This window comes from Eutrigla gurnardus, assembly GCF_963514095.1.
Source record: "Eutrigla gurnardus genome assembly, chromosome: 7".
NCBI lineage: Eukaryota > Metazoa > Chordata > Actinopteri > Perciformes > Triglidae > Eutrigla > Eutrigla gurnardus.
This window is the reverse complement of record NC_139921.1, coordinates 915,001-930,851: the sequence shown is the minus strand read 5'-3', so window position 1 is coordinate 930,851 and position 15,851 is coordinate 915,001. Positions and strand designations below refer to the sequence as shown.

General features: G+C 49.0%; 1 protein-coding gene across 2 annotated transcripts in view; it reads right to left on the bottom strand.

The window, feature by feature from the left end:
• Positions 1–271: 271 nt before the first annotated feature.
• The window catches only part of LOC311016026 (zinc finger MYM-type protein 4-like), a 29,034-nt gene continuing 13,454 nt past the window's right edge, over positions 272–15,851 (bottom strand). For both annotated transcript variants that reach the window (XM_084013497.1, XM_084013498.1), the window contains exons 18-29: positions 14,888–15,026; positions 7,816–7,961; positions 7,625–7,733; positions 7,282–7,536; positions 6,839–6,915; positions 6,504–6,633; positions 6,272–6,423; positions 6,080–6,194; positions 5,311–5,559; positions 5,124–5,229; positions 3,235–3,303; positions 272–2,147 (exon numbers count right to left, since the gene is read on the bottom strand). In XM_084013497.1, the coding sequence (XP_083869623.1) occupies positions 2,000–2,147; positions 3,235–3,303; positions 5,124–5,229; positions 5,311–5,559; positions 6,080–6,194; positions 6,272–6,423; positions 6,504–6,633; positions 6,839–6,915; positions 7,282–7,536; positions 7,625–7,733; positions 7,816–7,961; positions 14,888–15,026 (1,695 nt within the window). In that variant the 3' untranslated portion in view covers positions 272–1,999. The remainder of the gene's footprint in view (positions 2,148–3,234; positions 3,304–5,123; positions 5,230–5,310; positions 5,560–6,079; positions 6,195–6,271; positions 6,424–6,503; positions 6,634–6,838; positions 6,916–7,281; positions 7,537–7,624; positions 7,734–7,815; positions 7,962–14,887; positions 15,027–15,851) is intronic.

Below are 15,851 nucleotides of genomic sequence, written 5' to 3'. Positions count from 1 at the left end.
AAACTGTTGGATTTAAAGTTGGCCGGCTCACGCCGTCACAAACCAGGAGCTCCACCTTTCAGAGGTGAAACATGAAATATTATATATAACATATTCATACATCTGTGTGTGCACACGCACACACACACACACACACACACACACACACACACACACACACACACACACACACACACACACACACACACACACACACACACACACACACACACACACACACACACACACACACACACACACACACGTCAGTGATAAACTGCGTTGCGATGGAGGAAAGAGAAATCAGATGACTTTAATACTTGATGATGTCACAGCGTTCTGTGCATGACAATCAAACATCTGAGTTTCGGTCTTCCAATGAGAGCTCAGTCTGCAGTGATGACGTCATCTTTCCCATAATGCTGCTGGATGATCGTCATCGACGTCAGGTCGGGCTGTTTCTACACCGTAACACAGATTCATATCAGACATGAACTAAAGTGAAGGCACACTGACCTCCCCCACAAAACAGAACCATAACAAGACACGCGGCATTGTGGGTAGTGGAGTCATTACTGCTGAATCACATGAAAGGAGTGAATCCTCTCCATTGATGACACTGTAAGATAGTTGGGCATTCAGTCCGTCCAGACATGTTTGGGTTTGACAATCGAGGCTCATTGAGGTCCATCTAGTCGTAGCATTGTAGCATCGTAGTATTGTGGTAGTATGGTAGTGGTAACCTGCCACACACGTTGGTTCTGAAGGGATGAAACCATCAGCTGACACAGCAGCTGGGATCTCAGGCACATGGTCATAATACTGGATTGCATGTATGGCCTCAGAAGTAATGGATACCATAAACACCAGACTCTCCACATTCCACTTTTACCCCCGAGAGAACACAAAGAGAAAGAGTTGGCACGAATGAAAGGAAAACACAGAATATTACTAATAATGATAATAGTGAGGCCTTGTTCTTCATATTCAGGTGGTCTGTGGATGAAGCTCAGCTTCGGGGTTGGTAACCTGCGTGATGAAGCGGCCATGTTTAATGTGGCCCAGTGTGTCCATCAACATGAAGGTCAACAGGTCATCACTGGCTGTCGGTTGGTCCAGCTCACACCAGCTGACTTTCATTTATATATTCACATTCAGATCAAATGTCCTTTTAACATGTGAAACCACATTGTGTTCTATGACTGGGGATGAGGTCTGTAGCAGGTCTGTAGCAGGTTAACAGGTCTGTAGCAGGTTAACAGGTCTGTAGCAGGTCTGTAGCAGGTTAACAGGTCTGTAGCAGGTCTGTAGCAGGTTAACAGGTCTGTAGCAGGTTAACAGGTCTGTAGCAGGTCTGTAGGGTCTGTCGCAGGTTAACAGGTCTGCAGCAGGTCTGTAGCAGGTCAGGGGGGGAGTTGGCACAGAAACAAGGCTACACAAGATAAGGAATATAAAAACAACATAATATCAGATAAAATGGCCTCATTTATATAGCGCTTTTATCCAAAGCGCTTTACAGGCATGACATTCATCCATTCATTCACACACCGACGGCGAAGTCAACCACGCAGGGCGACAGCCAGCTCGTCAGGTGTCTTGCTCAGGGACACCAGGCACTCAGCAATCTTGCAAATGCCAGCCAAACGCTCTACCTCCTGAGCTAAACCCCCCCCCATTAGATAGCAACCCCCCATAGATAGCAACAACAGATGAGTCTCCTCTGTGACGAAGGGGTTGAATGAATGTAAAGCAGGGTGAACAGCTGATATCAGACCAGTCATCACCTCCAACATGGTGAAGATGTTAACGTACAATCACACCCACTGATCTCTGTGGGCGGAGCTTCACGGCAACTGACTTCGTCTTCTTTGTCATCGTGTCTTTAACAGCTTCAGGGTATCGCATGTCTGTAAACCCATTGTGTGTGTGTGTGTGGGGGGGGAGGGCACTGAGGTAACCCAGTACAACGGCCCTATTATTGTTCGGTCTCCTTCCTGTTCCAAAGCCTCCAGACCCCGCCTCACTGTAAACCGTCGGGATCAGCGGAGGACTGCTGCTGGACTGCTTCAGGGCCCAGGTGCTGCTGGACCTCTCTGACGGCCAAGATGCGTGTGAGCATGCTCTGTAGTGTGGCGCCCTCTAGTGGCTGGGAGGTGTACCAGTGGGGACTGTTGAGGCAAGAAGTGGAAAAAACAAAATAGTATTAAAATGTTTCTTCTTCTCACAGTCAGTTCTCACAACAGCTTTGGTGCTTTTCTCAGATCAGAATTTAAATTCAACAGGAAGAACAAACTACTGATGGCTAACAATTAAATACAACTGTCTGCTGTTATCAAGATTAGGCAGGTTCCACTTTCCTCTGCTGGCCACCAGGGGGCGACTCCTCTCTGGTTGTATAGAAGTCTATGAGAAAATGGTCCTACTTCTCTCTGCTGGCCACCAGGGGGCGACTCCTCTCTGGTTGTATAGAAGTCTATGATAAAATGGTCCTACTTCTCTCTGCTGGCCACCAGGGGGCGACTCCTCTCTGGTTGTATAGAAGTCTATGAGAAAATGGTCCTACTTCTCTCTGCTGGCCACCAGGGGGCGACTCCTCTCTGGTTGTATAGAAGTCTATGAGAAAATGGTCCTACTTCTCTCTTGATGTTTTATCTCAGTAAACATTGTAAACATGAGTTTATGTCTCAATCTCTAGTTTCAAGTCTTCTTCAATCCAGCTTGATGTTCATTTAGTACATTATGGTCCATTTAGAGTCCACCAGACCAGAAAGCAGGGGATGCTTTAGGGGGCGGGGCTTACCTGCTGATTGACAGGTCGCTACAGAGAGTGTAAGCAGTGATACAGTTGATGGGTTTAGTTCGGTAGGAAGAAGATAGTTCTCACAACAAGGTCAGGGGTTGTCTTGAATAAAGCTGTCGTGGCTTCTGGAGAGCCTTTGCTGTGGAGTTTTTTTTGGCCCTTTGAGCCCCACGAGTACGAAGTCAGGCCAAAATCAGGCAACTCACACCAAAACAAGCTGATAGCTAGCGCTGCAGCGAGGAGGCATGAACGTCTTTTGAAGTTAAATCAGAGAAATGTACTAAACTCACCGATACAAACATAGAGAGAAACCTTTGCATGATGGTAATAATTTCACTTCAATAAGCTAAAAACCATTGTATTGCGGGTGAAAGCCGGTGAATGTAGACCATGTCAGCCGGAGGAGAGGAAGTCCTGGAACCGGATTCCTTCAATGTGACAGGACTGACTCTGACCTGTTAGTGTGCACGTTCTTCTCTGGCTGCAGGAAGAACACGTTAGCCCTCGTCTTCACCGCCGCAGGGCTGTTGGCGAGGTCAAGGACAAGGTTAGTTCATACTGAAGGTTAGTGTGTCATACAGAAGGTCATACAAACCACATTTTGTCTGGAGAAAGGAAGGAAGCTGCTTTGTCTCTTGTTGGTAAGTCAGAAACTAATTGTAGATTTGGGTTTAGGCATTGTGTGAGTAAAGCTAGTTGTAACATTTAGTCTTGTGTCAATAGACTTGATTGGAGGGAGGGGTCACAGTCAGTGCATGAGGTAAACTGAGCACTTAAAAGGCTGTCACTACAGCGTCAGCTGCAGCGTCAGGACATCAGAACGAAGACAGCTGAACAAAGACAGCTGAACAAAGACAAAGGGAGTCTATCTGCGGGAGTCAAGACAGCTGAACAAAGACAAAGGGAGTCTATCTGCGGGAGTCAAGACAGCTGAACAAAGACAAAGGGAGTCTATCTGTGGGAGTCAAGACAGCTGAACAAAGACAAAGGGAGTCTATCTGCGGGAGTCAAGACAGCTCCACTGGTAAGGACCTTGAAGTACTAGGGGGGCTGTGGAACTGCCAGTCTGCAGTCAAGAAGGTGGACACCATCTCAGCCTATGCCTCCCTGCAGACTCTTCACTTCCTGGCCCTCACAGAGACCTGGATCACCCCAGAAAACACTGCCACTCCAGCTGCCCTTTCAACTGCCTACTCGTTTTCACACTCCCCAAGACGAACAGGGCGAGGAGGAGGAACTGGGCTCCTCATCTCACCGAGATGGTCCTACCAGGTCCTTCCTCTGGACCACCTACCCCGATCTACACTTGAATTCCACGCCGTCTCTGTCACCCTTCCTTTCAAACTCAACATCATAGTGATCTATCGCCCACCCGGTCCTCTCAGTGACTTTTTGGATGAGATGGATGCCCTCCTGAGCTGCTCCCCTGATGATGGCACACCACTCGTCGTCCTCGGTGACTTCAACATCCACCCGGGAAAGCTGCATTCATCTGAATTCATTGACTTCTTCTCCGCATTTGACCTTACGCTCTCCCCCTCTCCACCGACTCACCGGGCCGGGAACCAACTTGACCTTGAGAAGCGAGCACTTCGCTCCTCTACTTCAGCTGGCCGGCTGGTACCACCATCGCTGAAATCAAACAAATGTCGCTCAGCAAAGTCCAGACTCTTCTCTGTTCTGGTCCTCAGTGGTGGAACGAACTCCAGACTAATGTCAGGACAGCTGAGTCATTTGCCATTTTCCGAAAAAGGCTCAAGACTCACCTGTTCAGACTTCACCTCGACTCTACACAGCATGACCCACTAACACCCCCCCCCCCCCAAAAAAAAAACCCTTACCTATAGCACTCTGATCGTAGCACTGTTGCTCTTAAGGTACTAGTTTACTCAGATGAGGACCTAACACTTGTTCTACTTTTAGCTCTTACTTTATCGGCAATGATTCGTTGTGGTTTCCTTGTTTCCTTCTTTCCACAAATGTACTTATTGTAAGTCGCTTTGGACAAAAGCGTCTGCTAAATGACCTAAATGTAAATGTAAATACTGAAGGTTAGTGTGTCATACAGAAGTTCATACAGAAGGTCAGCCTGTCATTCAGAAGGTCATACTGAAGGTTTGTGTGTCATACTGAAGGTCATTCAGAAGGTCATTCAGAAGGTCATACTGAAGGCTTGCGTGTCATACTGAAGGTTTGCGTGTCATACTGAAGGTCATTCAGAAGGTCATACTGAAGATCATACTGAAGGTCAGCCTGTCATTCAGAAGGTCATACTGAGAATTGCGTGTCATACTGAAGGTCATACTGAAGGTCAGCCTGTCATTCAGGCGGTGGCGTGTCTCACCATCTAGAGAGGTAGAACTCGTAGAGTCTGACGGGACAGTGGAGCGGGTTGGCCACGTTTTCCAGCATCTCCAGGTCTCCCTCCTCCTGTTTCCTCCTGGTTCCATCTAACACAGAAAGAAGCACCAGTCAGTCACCCCGTCCCACACTCACCCTCTTCCCGGGCGGTACGTGGTTGTGCTGTCCACCTGTGTGCGGCGTGGCGGCGCTGCGTCTCTGGTAGCGGAGGTAGTGGACTTTGCCGGCTCGGCTGCAGGCTTTGGAGTGCCGGGTGAAGTTGGTGAAGGAGAGGCTCTGGTGCTGCAGCAGCGTGGTGAAGCCAAAGGTTTTGGTGCAGAAGAAGAGCAGCGTGTTGAGCAGCACTATGGGGGAGTAGGCACCCAGCTGCTTACACTCCCACAGGTAGGACTCCACCACACGGGAGGAAACAGTGCCACCTTGGGGAGGAAAGAGCCGAGTGAGTCGGAGGTGTGACCGAACAAATGATTAGATATTAATGAAGAGCAGGAGATGAACATCTTGATCAGCATACAAAAGTAAAACAGCTCCTCTGAGATTCTATCCTGTGATATTAAAGAAGAATAACCTGATTCTTGGCCACTTGAACAGAACAAGCTGGAAACAAATCATTAACTTTTTATAAACTTAAAGAATGGTTAGCAAAGTGTTTTTATAATAACTCCACATCCTCATTAGAGAATAGAGATGTAACCATACTGATACCAATGATGATCTCATTGTCACAACATTTATCAGCAACGACAATATACTCAAGGAAGGAAGAAATGGTATCAACCCATCGTTATAGAGACACTGAGGAGTGCAGCTTTAAAGTTGGACGTAGTCTGAATCCATCACAGCCAATTACAACTTCTATACAGAGTCATTAACAGTATTAAACCGCGGTGTGATTTCATGACAGGCTCAAGGACGATGACGTGATGTCAGAGATCTCACCAGCAGGCAGCAGTCTCGGTCTCCATAGCGACAGCATCCCACTGATCTTGGTAGCAAACTGACTGTACAGCTCGTCAGTGAAGATGTTCTCGATGCGGCCCTTCATGAACAGATACTGTCCAGAGAGAGGGGGAGGAGTCAATGGGAAGCAGGCTGATGGCAACCAGAGTGTGTGTGTGTGTGTGTGTGTACCTGCTGTATTCCCAGACAGAGGTAGAAGATGCTGTCGGGGCTGTAGCTGTCCCCGGTGGGCCGTCTCACTTCTCTGATGAAGCGAGTCAGAGCGAAGCTCAGCTCTGCTGAGTCACACTGGAGGACGTCTTCTTTGATGTCCACCAGGTCGGCTGGAGGAGACAGAACACTCGTATGAATCAACAGGCTCACAGAGAAACCAGCAGCTGAGAGGAAGATGAACCTGGCTCACATTCTCCCTGCTCCTCCTTCAGCTGTCGGACCCAGCTCCTCCAGGCTTTCACCCCATACAGGTGGTTCAGCTTGGAGACCACCGGGGGCGCCGCTGCACCGCGGTTCAACGACACAGTTCGCCTTCGACCCTGGAGGAGGCAAATACAGGAAAACTGGGAATGACCCTGAGCAGAAAATGCACTTTTGGTTCTATAAATACAGGAAATATTGAAGAAGGGTGGGACTTTGTGTTAAAGAGGTTTGCAGCAGCTGTGTGTGTCTGCCTGCAGCTGGAAGAATCAAAGGCAGCTGTGTGTCTGAAATCAGAGTGCTGGGGTTTCAGGGGAGGCGTACCCGTTTCCGGCTGGTGTAACCTTCTCTGGATCTCTTCACTCCTCGCTTGGGAGCAGGCGGCTTCTGATCCAGCGATTCTGTAAAAACACTCATGTCATGTACATGTCAGCCACTTTGATTTCCAACACATTCATTCTGGTGTCCTGAGAGGCTAATGGTGATCCATTCTGTGATCTAAGTCGTTTTCCCTCCCGTATTTATGACTTAAGAACACGTTGATCCAGGATAATCGTTCTAAGTTCCTCCATTTCGTTTTTTAAAGTTGATTCAGGATAACGTTTGGCGGGTGAGTTGTTTCTTTATCATTTTGTGGGTATTGTTGTGATACTCATTTCGGCCACACGAGGCTGTAGTGCACCACTATGTTTCTGTACAGGACTAAAAGCCTTTTCTTCTCCATGCACCCTAAAGACAATGTTCAGATACTTTATGTGAAATCTCACCCGACGGGATGTCCGTCTCCAAGTCCATCATCGGGGAGGAGGGAGGCTGATGATCAGCACTTGTGGTGGGCGGGTCGCCTGTCGCCGTGGCTGCCTCCGGCTGGGTGTCAGGTTGGGGATCAGCTGACTCGGTGCTTCCCTCTGGACCCACAGTCGGGGGAAGGTCGGCTGCCTTTCCAGTGTCCTCCTCATCGTCACGGGTTACGGGAGCGACCACCTCTGACTCCACGTCTCCATTGTGGGAGCCACCCTGGTCTGCAGCAGACACGTTCATCAAGCTTCTGATGTTTGAGGGATGATTTATATGACCTCATCACATCAGAATCAGGACAAAGGGCCTCACCTGCTCTGGAAACAGGCTCCTCTTCCTCCGCAGGTAAAGGCTCCGACTGGACCGCTGCATCCTTCAGCTCCTTCTTCTGTGGTGGCGGTACGACCATGGGCACTGGAACCTGCAGGAAACAGGAGGAACAGGTTCACCTTCCACCTGCTGCAGGGGCACAATCGCACCAATCCTTCTGAGGTCAGACGTACGGGGACGGGCACGGCCATGGGAACCGGCGTGTGCTGGGAATACATGTTCATAGGCACTGGAATGAAGACCGGCACCGGGACCGGCACCATCACCAACTTCACCTTCTCCTCCCCGCTGGAGGAGCAGCCTGGGGGGGGAGTCGGGGCTGGGGGAGGGAGGGAGAGGACACATGACCGATTAGAATTAAAAAGCAATACACTGGGAAAAAGAAAGTAAAGAAGCAAAGAATGAATAACTCCCATACATACTGGTTTGACTGCAGTAAAATATATTAACTACTATATAAATGCAGCCCAAATACCCAGATTTAGGAATCTCTGGTTACACTTTTTTAAATTAAGATACACAAAGACCATCGTGTTAAGGGTTTTCCATCATCATTGCCATGCTTTATCAGCAGTATGTGTCAAAATGTTAATCTATATATCCATATATATATATATATAAACAGCTGAGACACATAAAACAGGGATCAACAGTCTGACTGCTCAGGACGCATTTCATTTGTTGAGACTTGAAAAGCATCATGAAGACGTGTTGACATATCTACAGAATCCAGATCAGGACTTCTACTAAAGAATCAGACTGCTGTCCCGTCACAGGGCTCCTCCGTCACATCCACCCGCCCTGGGATGAAGGTGGAGGCCCCGCCCCCCAGCGAGGCAGCAGCTTCGTCACCTGTGAGTCTGTGTATGGATGTTCCTTTACTATTTAATTATCATCTTCTATGTAAAACTGTCTGTTAGGACATTTACGTTCATGTCTGATGACATCAGCAAACATCTCACAGTGACACACAGTGACAGCTGACTCTACTGACGGGATCAGACTTCACACCGGTGGGCATGCTTTCCACATTCACGCCATTACCACGAAATAACACACACACAAGAGCAGGTTTTTGATGACAAATGCAGTTTATTCGCCCATTTATTGCATTTAACAAAACAAAAAGCAGTGATGCAACATGACTTCCCACCCAAGAGTTTGTATGAAAATGAGGAAGAAGTAACACTCAACCGGTGTGTGTGTGGATCTGACTTCCACACATTGATAATAAACATCCAAACAGCTCCTCAGCAGAATCGTGAGACCAGAACGCCATGAATCATGTTCTTCACTGAGACAGCTGCATCTACATCTACAGGTGGACATTTGACAACGTTACACTGCATTCCTGGTCGACTCATCCCAACCTGAGTAACTCCACCTCCCATCAGCCACTGGGGTCCGTTCGTTTCTACAGCTCCTGGCTTCCTATGACATCACGCTGGACTCAGTCTGTTTAAACACCAGCAGGGTTCAGCTGATCAAACCTTCAGCCTCATCTATGCAGACGCTGCATCATTGATCACTTCTTCAGGATAAACTCCAACACTACAAGTTATTATTATTTAATTATATACTTGAGTACTTCTTCATCTAGCAGCACAGTTGGCTGAATCTCCTCGTTATCCCATGGTCACGTTGGTTAATTTGGCCTGTGTCAGCACCTTCATGGTAAACCTGTACGTGGTTTCATGCACCCTGGTCAGCAGCGAGGTGAGCTGGAGGAATGCAGCCTGAGCCTCACCGCTGCCAGCGCTGGAGGACAGTCATGTAAAGTGAGATGACACTGGGGGACGTGGCGGCGTGAAAAGACACCGGTGTGTGACAACAACACACCTGGAATAAAGCAGCAGCACAGGCCGTTGACAGAACATACACAAATCAAGAAGAGGGAACTAAACATTGGATTCACACGCTCACGAACAGGATCCGCTTTAATGGCGTGTTCTGGTCATGTGACACAGTCACAATGAGGTATTTGTACAGCACCGTGTTGTAGGTCAGTGAAGCGTTAAGAAAGCATCTCGTCGTTAGTGCACCGGTTTCAAAACCTTCACACAAAATAAACACCTTTCATGGGAAGACGACTACAGACCTAAATACTGCCGACTTCATCAAAAACACTGAAACACACCTTTAGTGCGGTATCATCAGCTGTAAATACACATTCATGTCCCCGCTGAAAACAGTGGGGGTTCTGCAACAAAAACAAAGAAAGGTTGGGTCCCTCAGGCAGTGTTGACCCGGTGATCTCTGGTCCAGGGTCAGCTGGAAGACGCCGCGTCAGCAGGTCAGGAGGCTGTGGAGAGAAAAACTAGGGTGACACACTCGACCCTCGTAACAAGTCAGGGGAACTGAAATACAACGTACACAGATCAGTGCTGCTGTTAGTCTGTAAACGCATTGTAAGAGCTTTCTATCCAGAGTCAGTGATTACCTGCAGTACATCTGGAAACCAGGCAGCAGTATTCTAGTCTCCCAAAAATACTCCTACAAGTTTAAGTGTGTGCTCTCTTTGGGATATGTTCACAGCTTCAGGTCCGACGGCCCGTCGACAGGGAAGCAGCATCCGTCAGCTAACTGCTTTGACAAACATGTCGGAGCGGCGGAGCCGAGGTCTCCGCTGCCTCGCGTCGTTCCCTCCGTTTGCGTTTTTGTGTGGTCGTTTGAAAGGGTTCCTTTCACAGAAGTCACACAATAACACAAACGGGCCGACGGAGGCAGTGATACACCTCTGCTGTCCTTCAGGCAGAAGACCGTTGTTGTAGAGAAGCTTTGCAGAGCATGGATGATGTAGTGGCTTCAGATGAAGTGGTGGAAATATCCCAAATATATATATAATATATAACACTGAACTGCTGCTGTCTTTCAGGGTATGTGTTAATGTTCTACTGCAGGTAAATGACCGACGGTGGATAGATACCCACATTTAACACGGTGTCACAAAGAAACAGCTGTGCTGCTACGTAGCGGTGCGATACAGTCGTGTGACGTCTGCTACGCAGCGGTGCGATACAGTCGTGTGACGTCTGCTACGCAGCGGTGCGATACAGTCGTGTGACGTCTGCTACGCAGCGGTGCGATACAGTCGTGTGACGTCTGCTACGCAGCGGTGCGATACAGTCGTGTGACGTCTGGTCAGGCTCATAGCGGTGCGATACAGTCGTGTGACGTCTGCTACGTAGCGGTGCGATACAGTCATGTGACGTCTTGTCAGGCTCGCAGCGGTGCGATACAGTCGTGTGACGTCTGCTACGTAGCGGTGCGATACAGTCGTGTGACGTCTGCTACGTAGCGGTGCGATACAGTCATGTGACGTCTGCTACGCAGCGGTGCGATACAGTCGTGTGGCGTCTGCTACGTAGCGGTGCGATACAGTCGTGTGACGTCTGCTACGTAGCGGTGCGATACAGTCGTGTGACGTCTGCTACGCAGCGGTGCGATACAGTCGTGTGACGTCTGCTACGTAGCGGTGCGATACAGTCATGTGACGTCTGCTACGCAGCGGTGCGATACAGTCGTGTGACGTCTGTTACGTAGCGGTGCGATACAGTCATGTGACGTCTGCTACGCAGCGGTGCGATACAGTCGTGTGACGTCTGCTACGTAGCGGTGCGATACAGTCGTGTGACGTCTTGTCAGGCTCGCAGCGGTGCGATACAGTCGTGTGACGTCTGCTACTTAGCGGTGCGATACAGTCGTGTGACGTCTGCTACGCAGCGGTGCGATACAGTCGTGTGACGTCTGCTACGTAGCGGTGCGATACAGTCGTGTGACGTCTTGTCAGGCTCGCAGCGGTGCGATACAGTCGTGTGACGTCTGCTACGTAGCGGTGCGATACAGTCGTGTGACGTCTGCTACGTAGCGGTGCGATACAGTCATGTGACGTCTTGTCAGGCTCGTAGCGGTGCGATACAGTCGTGTGACGTCTGCTACGTAGCTGTGTGATACAGTCGTGTGACGTCTGCTACGTAGCGGTGCGATACAGTCATGTGACGTCTTGTCAGGCTCGCAGCGGTGCGATACAGTCGTGTGACATCTGCTACGTAGCTGTGTGATACAGTCGTGTGACGTCTGCTACGTAGCGGTGCGATACAGTCATGTGACGTCTTGTCAGGCTCGTAGCGGTGCGATACAGTCGTGTGACGTCTTGTCAGGCTCGTAGCGGTGTGATACAGTCATGTGACGTCTGGTCAGGCTCATAGCGGTGTGATACAGTCATGTGACGTCTTGTCAGGCTCGTAGCGGTGTGATACAGTCATGTGACGTCTGGTCAGGCTTATAGCGGTGTGATACAGTCGTGTGACGTCTTGTCAGGCTCGTAGCGGTGCGATACAGTCGTGTGACGTCTGCTACGTAGCGGTGTGATACAGTCATGTGACGTCTGGTCAGGCTCATAGCGGTGTGATACAGTCATGTGACATCTTGTCAGGCTCGTAACGGTGTGATACAGTCATGTGACGTCTTGTCAGGCTCGTAGCGGTGTGATACAGTCATGTGACATCTTGTCAGGCTCGTAGCGGTGTGATACAGTCATGTGACATCTTGTCAGGCTCGTAACGGTGTGATACAGTCATGTGACATCTTGTCAGGCTCGTAACGGTGTGATACAGTCATGTGACGTCTTGTCAGGCTCGTAACGGTGTGATACAGTCATGTGACGTCTTGTCAGGCTCGTAGCGGTGTGATACAGTCATGTGACGTCTTGTCAGGCTCGTAACGGTGTGATACAGTCATGTGACGTCTTGTCAGGCTCGTAGCGGTGTGATACAGTCATGTGACGTCTGGTCAGGCTTATAGCGGTGTGATACAGTCGTGTGACGTCTTGTCAGGCTCGTAGCGGTGCGATACAGTCGTGTGACGTCTGCTACGTAGCGGTGTGATACAGTCATGTGACGTCTGGTCAGGCTCATAGCGGTGTGATACAGTCATGTGACATCTTGTCAGGCTCGTAACGGTGTGATACAGTCATGTGACGTCTTGTCAGGCTCGTAGCGGTGTGATACAGTCATGTGACATCTTGTCAGGCTCGTAACGGTGTGATACAGTCATGTGACATCTTGTCAGGCTCGTAACGGTGTGATACAGTCATGTGACATCTTGTCAGGCTCGTAACGGTGTGATACAGTCATGTGACGTCTTGTCAGGCTCGTAGCGGTGTGATACAGTCATGTGACATCTTGTCAGGCTCGTAACGTTGTGATACAGTCATGTGACGTCTTGTCAGGCTCGTAGCGGTGTGATACAGTCATGTGACGTCTTGTCAGGCTCGTAGCGGTGTGATACAGTCATGTGACGTCTGCTACGTAGCGGTGCGATACAGTCATGTGACGTCTGGTCAGGCTCATAGCGGTGTGATACAGTCATGTGACGTCTGGTCAGGCTCATAGCGGTGTGATACAGTCATGTGACATCTTGTCAGGCTCGTAACGGTGTGATACAGTCATGTGACGTCTTGTCAGGCTCGTAGCGGTGTGATACAGTCATGTGACGTCTTGTCAGGCTCGTAGCGGTGTGATACAGTCATGTGACGTCTTGTCAGGCTCGTAACGGTGTGATACAGTCATGTGACGTCTGCTACGTAGCGGTGCGATACAGTCATGTGACGTCTGGTCAGGCTCATAGCGGTGTGATACAGTCATGTGACGTCTGGTCAGGCTCGTAGCGGTGTGATACAGTCATGTGATGTCTGGTCAGGCTCATAGCGGTGTGATACAGTCATGTGACGTCTGGTCAGGCTCATAGCGGTGTGATACAGTCATGTGACGTCTTGTCAGGCTCGTAGCGGTGTGATACAGTCATGTGACGTCTGGTCAGGCTCGTAGCGGTGTGATACAGTCATGTGACGTCTTGTTAGGCTCGTAGCGGTGTGATACAGTCATGTGACATCTTGTCAGGCTCGTAGCGGTGTGATACAGTCATGTGACGTCTGGTCAGGCTCGTAGCGGTGTGATACAGTCATGTGACGTCTTGTTAGGCTCGTAGCGGTGTGATACAGTCATGTGACGTCTCACCTGGTGCTTCCAGCTCCGGAGCCGTTTTGTAGATCAGCCTGGTGTGGTAAAGTTCGAAGCAGGGCACCGGACAGAGGCTGGGCTCTGCCGAACACGTCTTGCAGTAATACGCCGTCCGTCTCGCCGACGCGCTGCTCTGCTTCCTGTGAGAGGGCTCCGCCTCTTTTCTCTCGCCACTATTCGCATCACGCAACTCTAATCCTTCTGCCTCCCCAAAATCTTCCTCCGCTTTCCCCTCGGGCTGCTGACCCTCCTCCATCTTCTGCTTCTTCTCCTCCTGCTGCTCCTCCTCTTCCTCCCTCTTCCTCTTGTGTTGTGAGCAGACCTTGCAGTCGGCGTCCGTCTCCCTCTTGGCCAGGAAATGGCGTCCGGTGAGGCGCGCCGGCACACCGGTGCAGGGCTTGGTTAGTCCCTGAGGTTTGGGCGAGGGCGCTGGAGACGTGGAAGCTTCCGAGGATTGGTCGGGGTGGGAGGGGCTATCTAGCAGAGCTGGTGCAATTATTGAAACAGCTTGTTGTGAACAACAAATCAGTAAAAAAAAAAAAAAAAAAAAAAAGATGAATGGAAATATATTAGATGGTGTGTTGGAGACAAACACCCTGCAAGAGGCACACATGGCCTGGAGGAAGATGGCTGCTTTTCATTATAACTAGTTATTATATTATTAGTCATATTAGTAATATTATTATTGTTTGCTGCAGTTATTAGCATTGACTGGTGTCTCACTCTGGAATTATTCTGGATTTAAATGGCGAACAAACCCACATATTAACTCTGAAACCATGTTTTCATGGTATAAATGCAGATTCCATCTTCAGAGAAGCCTGATGGTCCTTACAGAAGGTGAATATTTAGCGAGGACCTCTCTCTTGTGTGAGACTGACGGAGCCCAAGCAGACTCCGTTTCCCACAAAGCACCCCGTTACAAGCTGAACTTCTCCACTCTAATTAGTGATGTGTGTCATATTGAAAGAGTGGTGAAACCGTACCAATCCAAACCCACGAGGTGTTGGTGCGAGCAAAAAAACAGATGCATGCTGGGAAGCAGGACTGCAGGTCAGCGTGTACAGAGATGATGTGTAGTAGAATGTATGCGTCTCAATAAACACACTGGATGTTTGTGTGACCAGGACGTGGAGGGCCAGCTCACTGTGTGTGTGTGTGTGTGTGTGTGTGTGTGTGTGTGTGTGTGTGTGTGTGTGTGTGTGTGTGTGTGTGTGTTGCCTACCTGTGAGCTCATCGAAGGGCGTGGGCAGCTGACACATGCTCTCCTGGTCCATGGTGAACGGCCGACACAGAACAGACTTGTTCTTCATCTGACGGCGTCGGGACGCTGGCGCTCGCATGGCGTCCGTCTGAGTGCTGGCCTGGAATCAGAAGCCCAGGATGAACACACCTCTGGGGACCTGGTCTGGGTCTCATGAACATGCTGCAGTGGACCCAGTCCCACTTCTTGATCCATTTCAGACACTAATATTAACATGTAAAAACTAGTGCTGTCAATCGATTAAAAAAAATTAACTAATTAATCGTAATTAATCGCTTTCTTTCTTCTTAAGAATAAAGTATGTTATAATGGATATTTAAATGTAAAATGATGGAATTTATGTAGAATCAACACAAAGGAAGTATTTAAATTCAAATACTATTGTTAAATAGCAGCTTTTTTAACTTTAAGCACAGATTCTCTCATGTGAACGACAGATTTCCAAAGAAACCATCAAGGCCATCAAAATTAACTGTCAGCTTGAAAAAGGCATATTTCTTATATGCACTAACAGAACATTTCAAAAAGGTCCACAATAGAACAAGGAAATATTCTGCTGTGAAGTCAGAATGATAAATCCCTTTCACTCCATAGAACAACAAGCTTAGTCCTCCTTTACATTCAGCCCGTTACTGAGACAGACCTGTTTACATCGTCAGAGGACAAAGCAGCACACGCCACATCTAGTGTTTCTCACACAGACAAAATACCGGGATCATTAAAAAAACTGCTCGGTGATCGCTCGCCACGATCCCCGCCCCCCCAACACCGCAGCCTCAGCCAAAATCTAACGCTGAACTCCATTAAAAACTAATGGCTAACGGCTTTGCGGCACACGTCGTCATAGGTCTTACGTCAGCCGCCACGGGAAGTAAACAAAACACAGCGGCGTTAATTTCGTTAAAAAAATTAACGCGGTAAATAT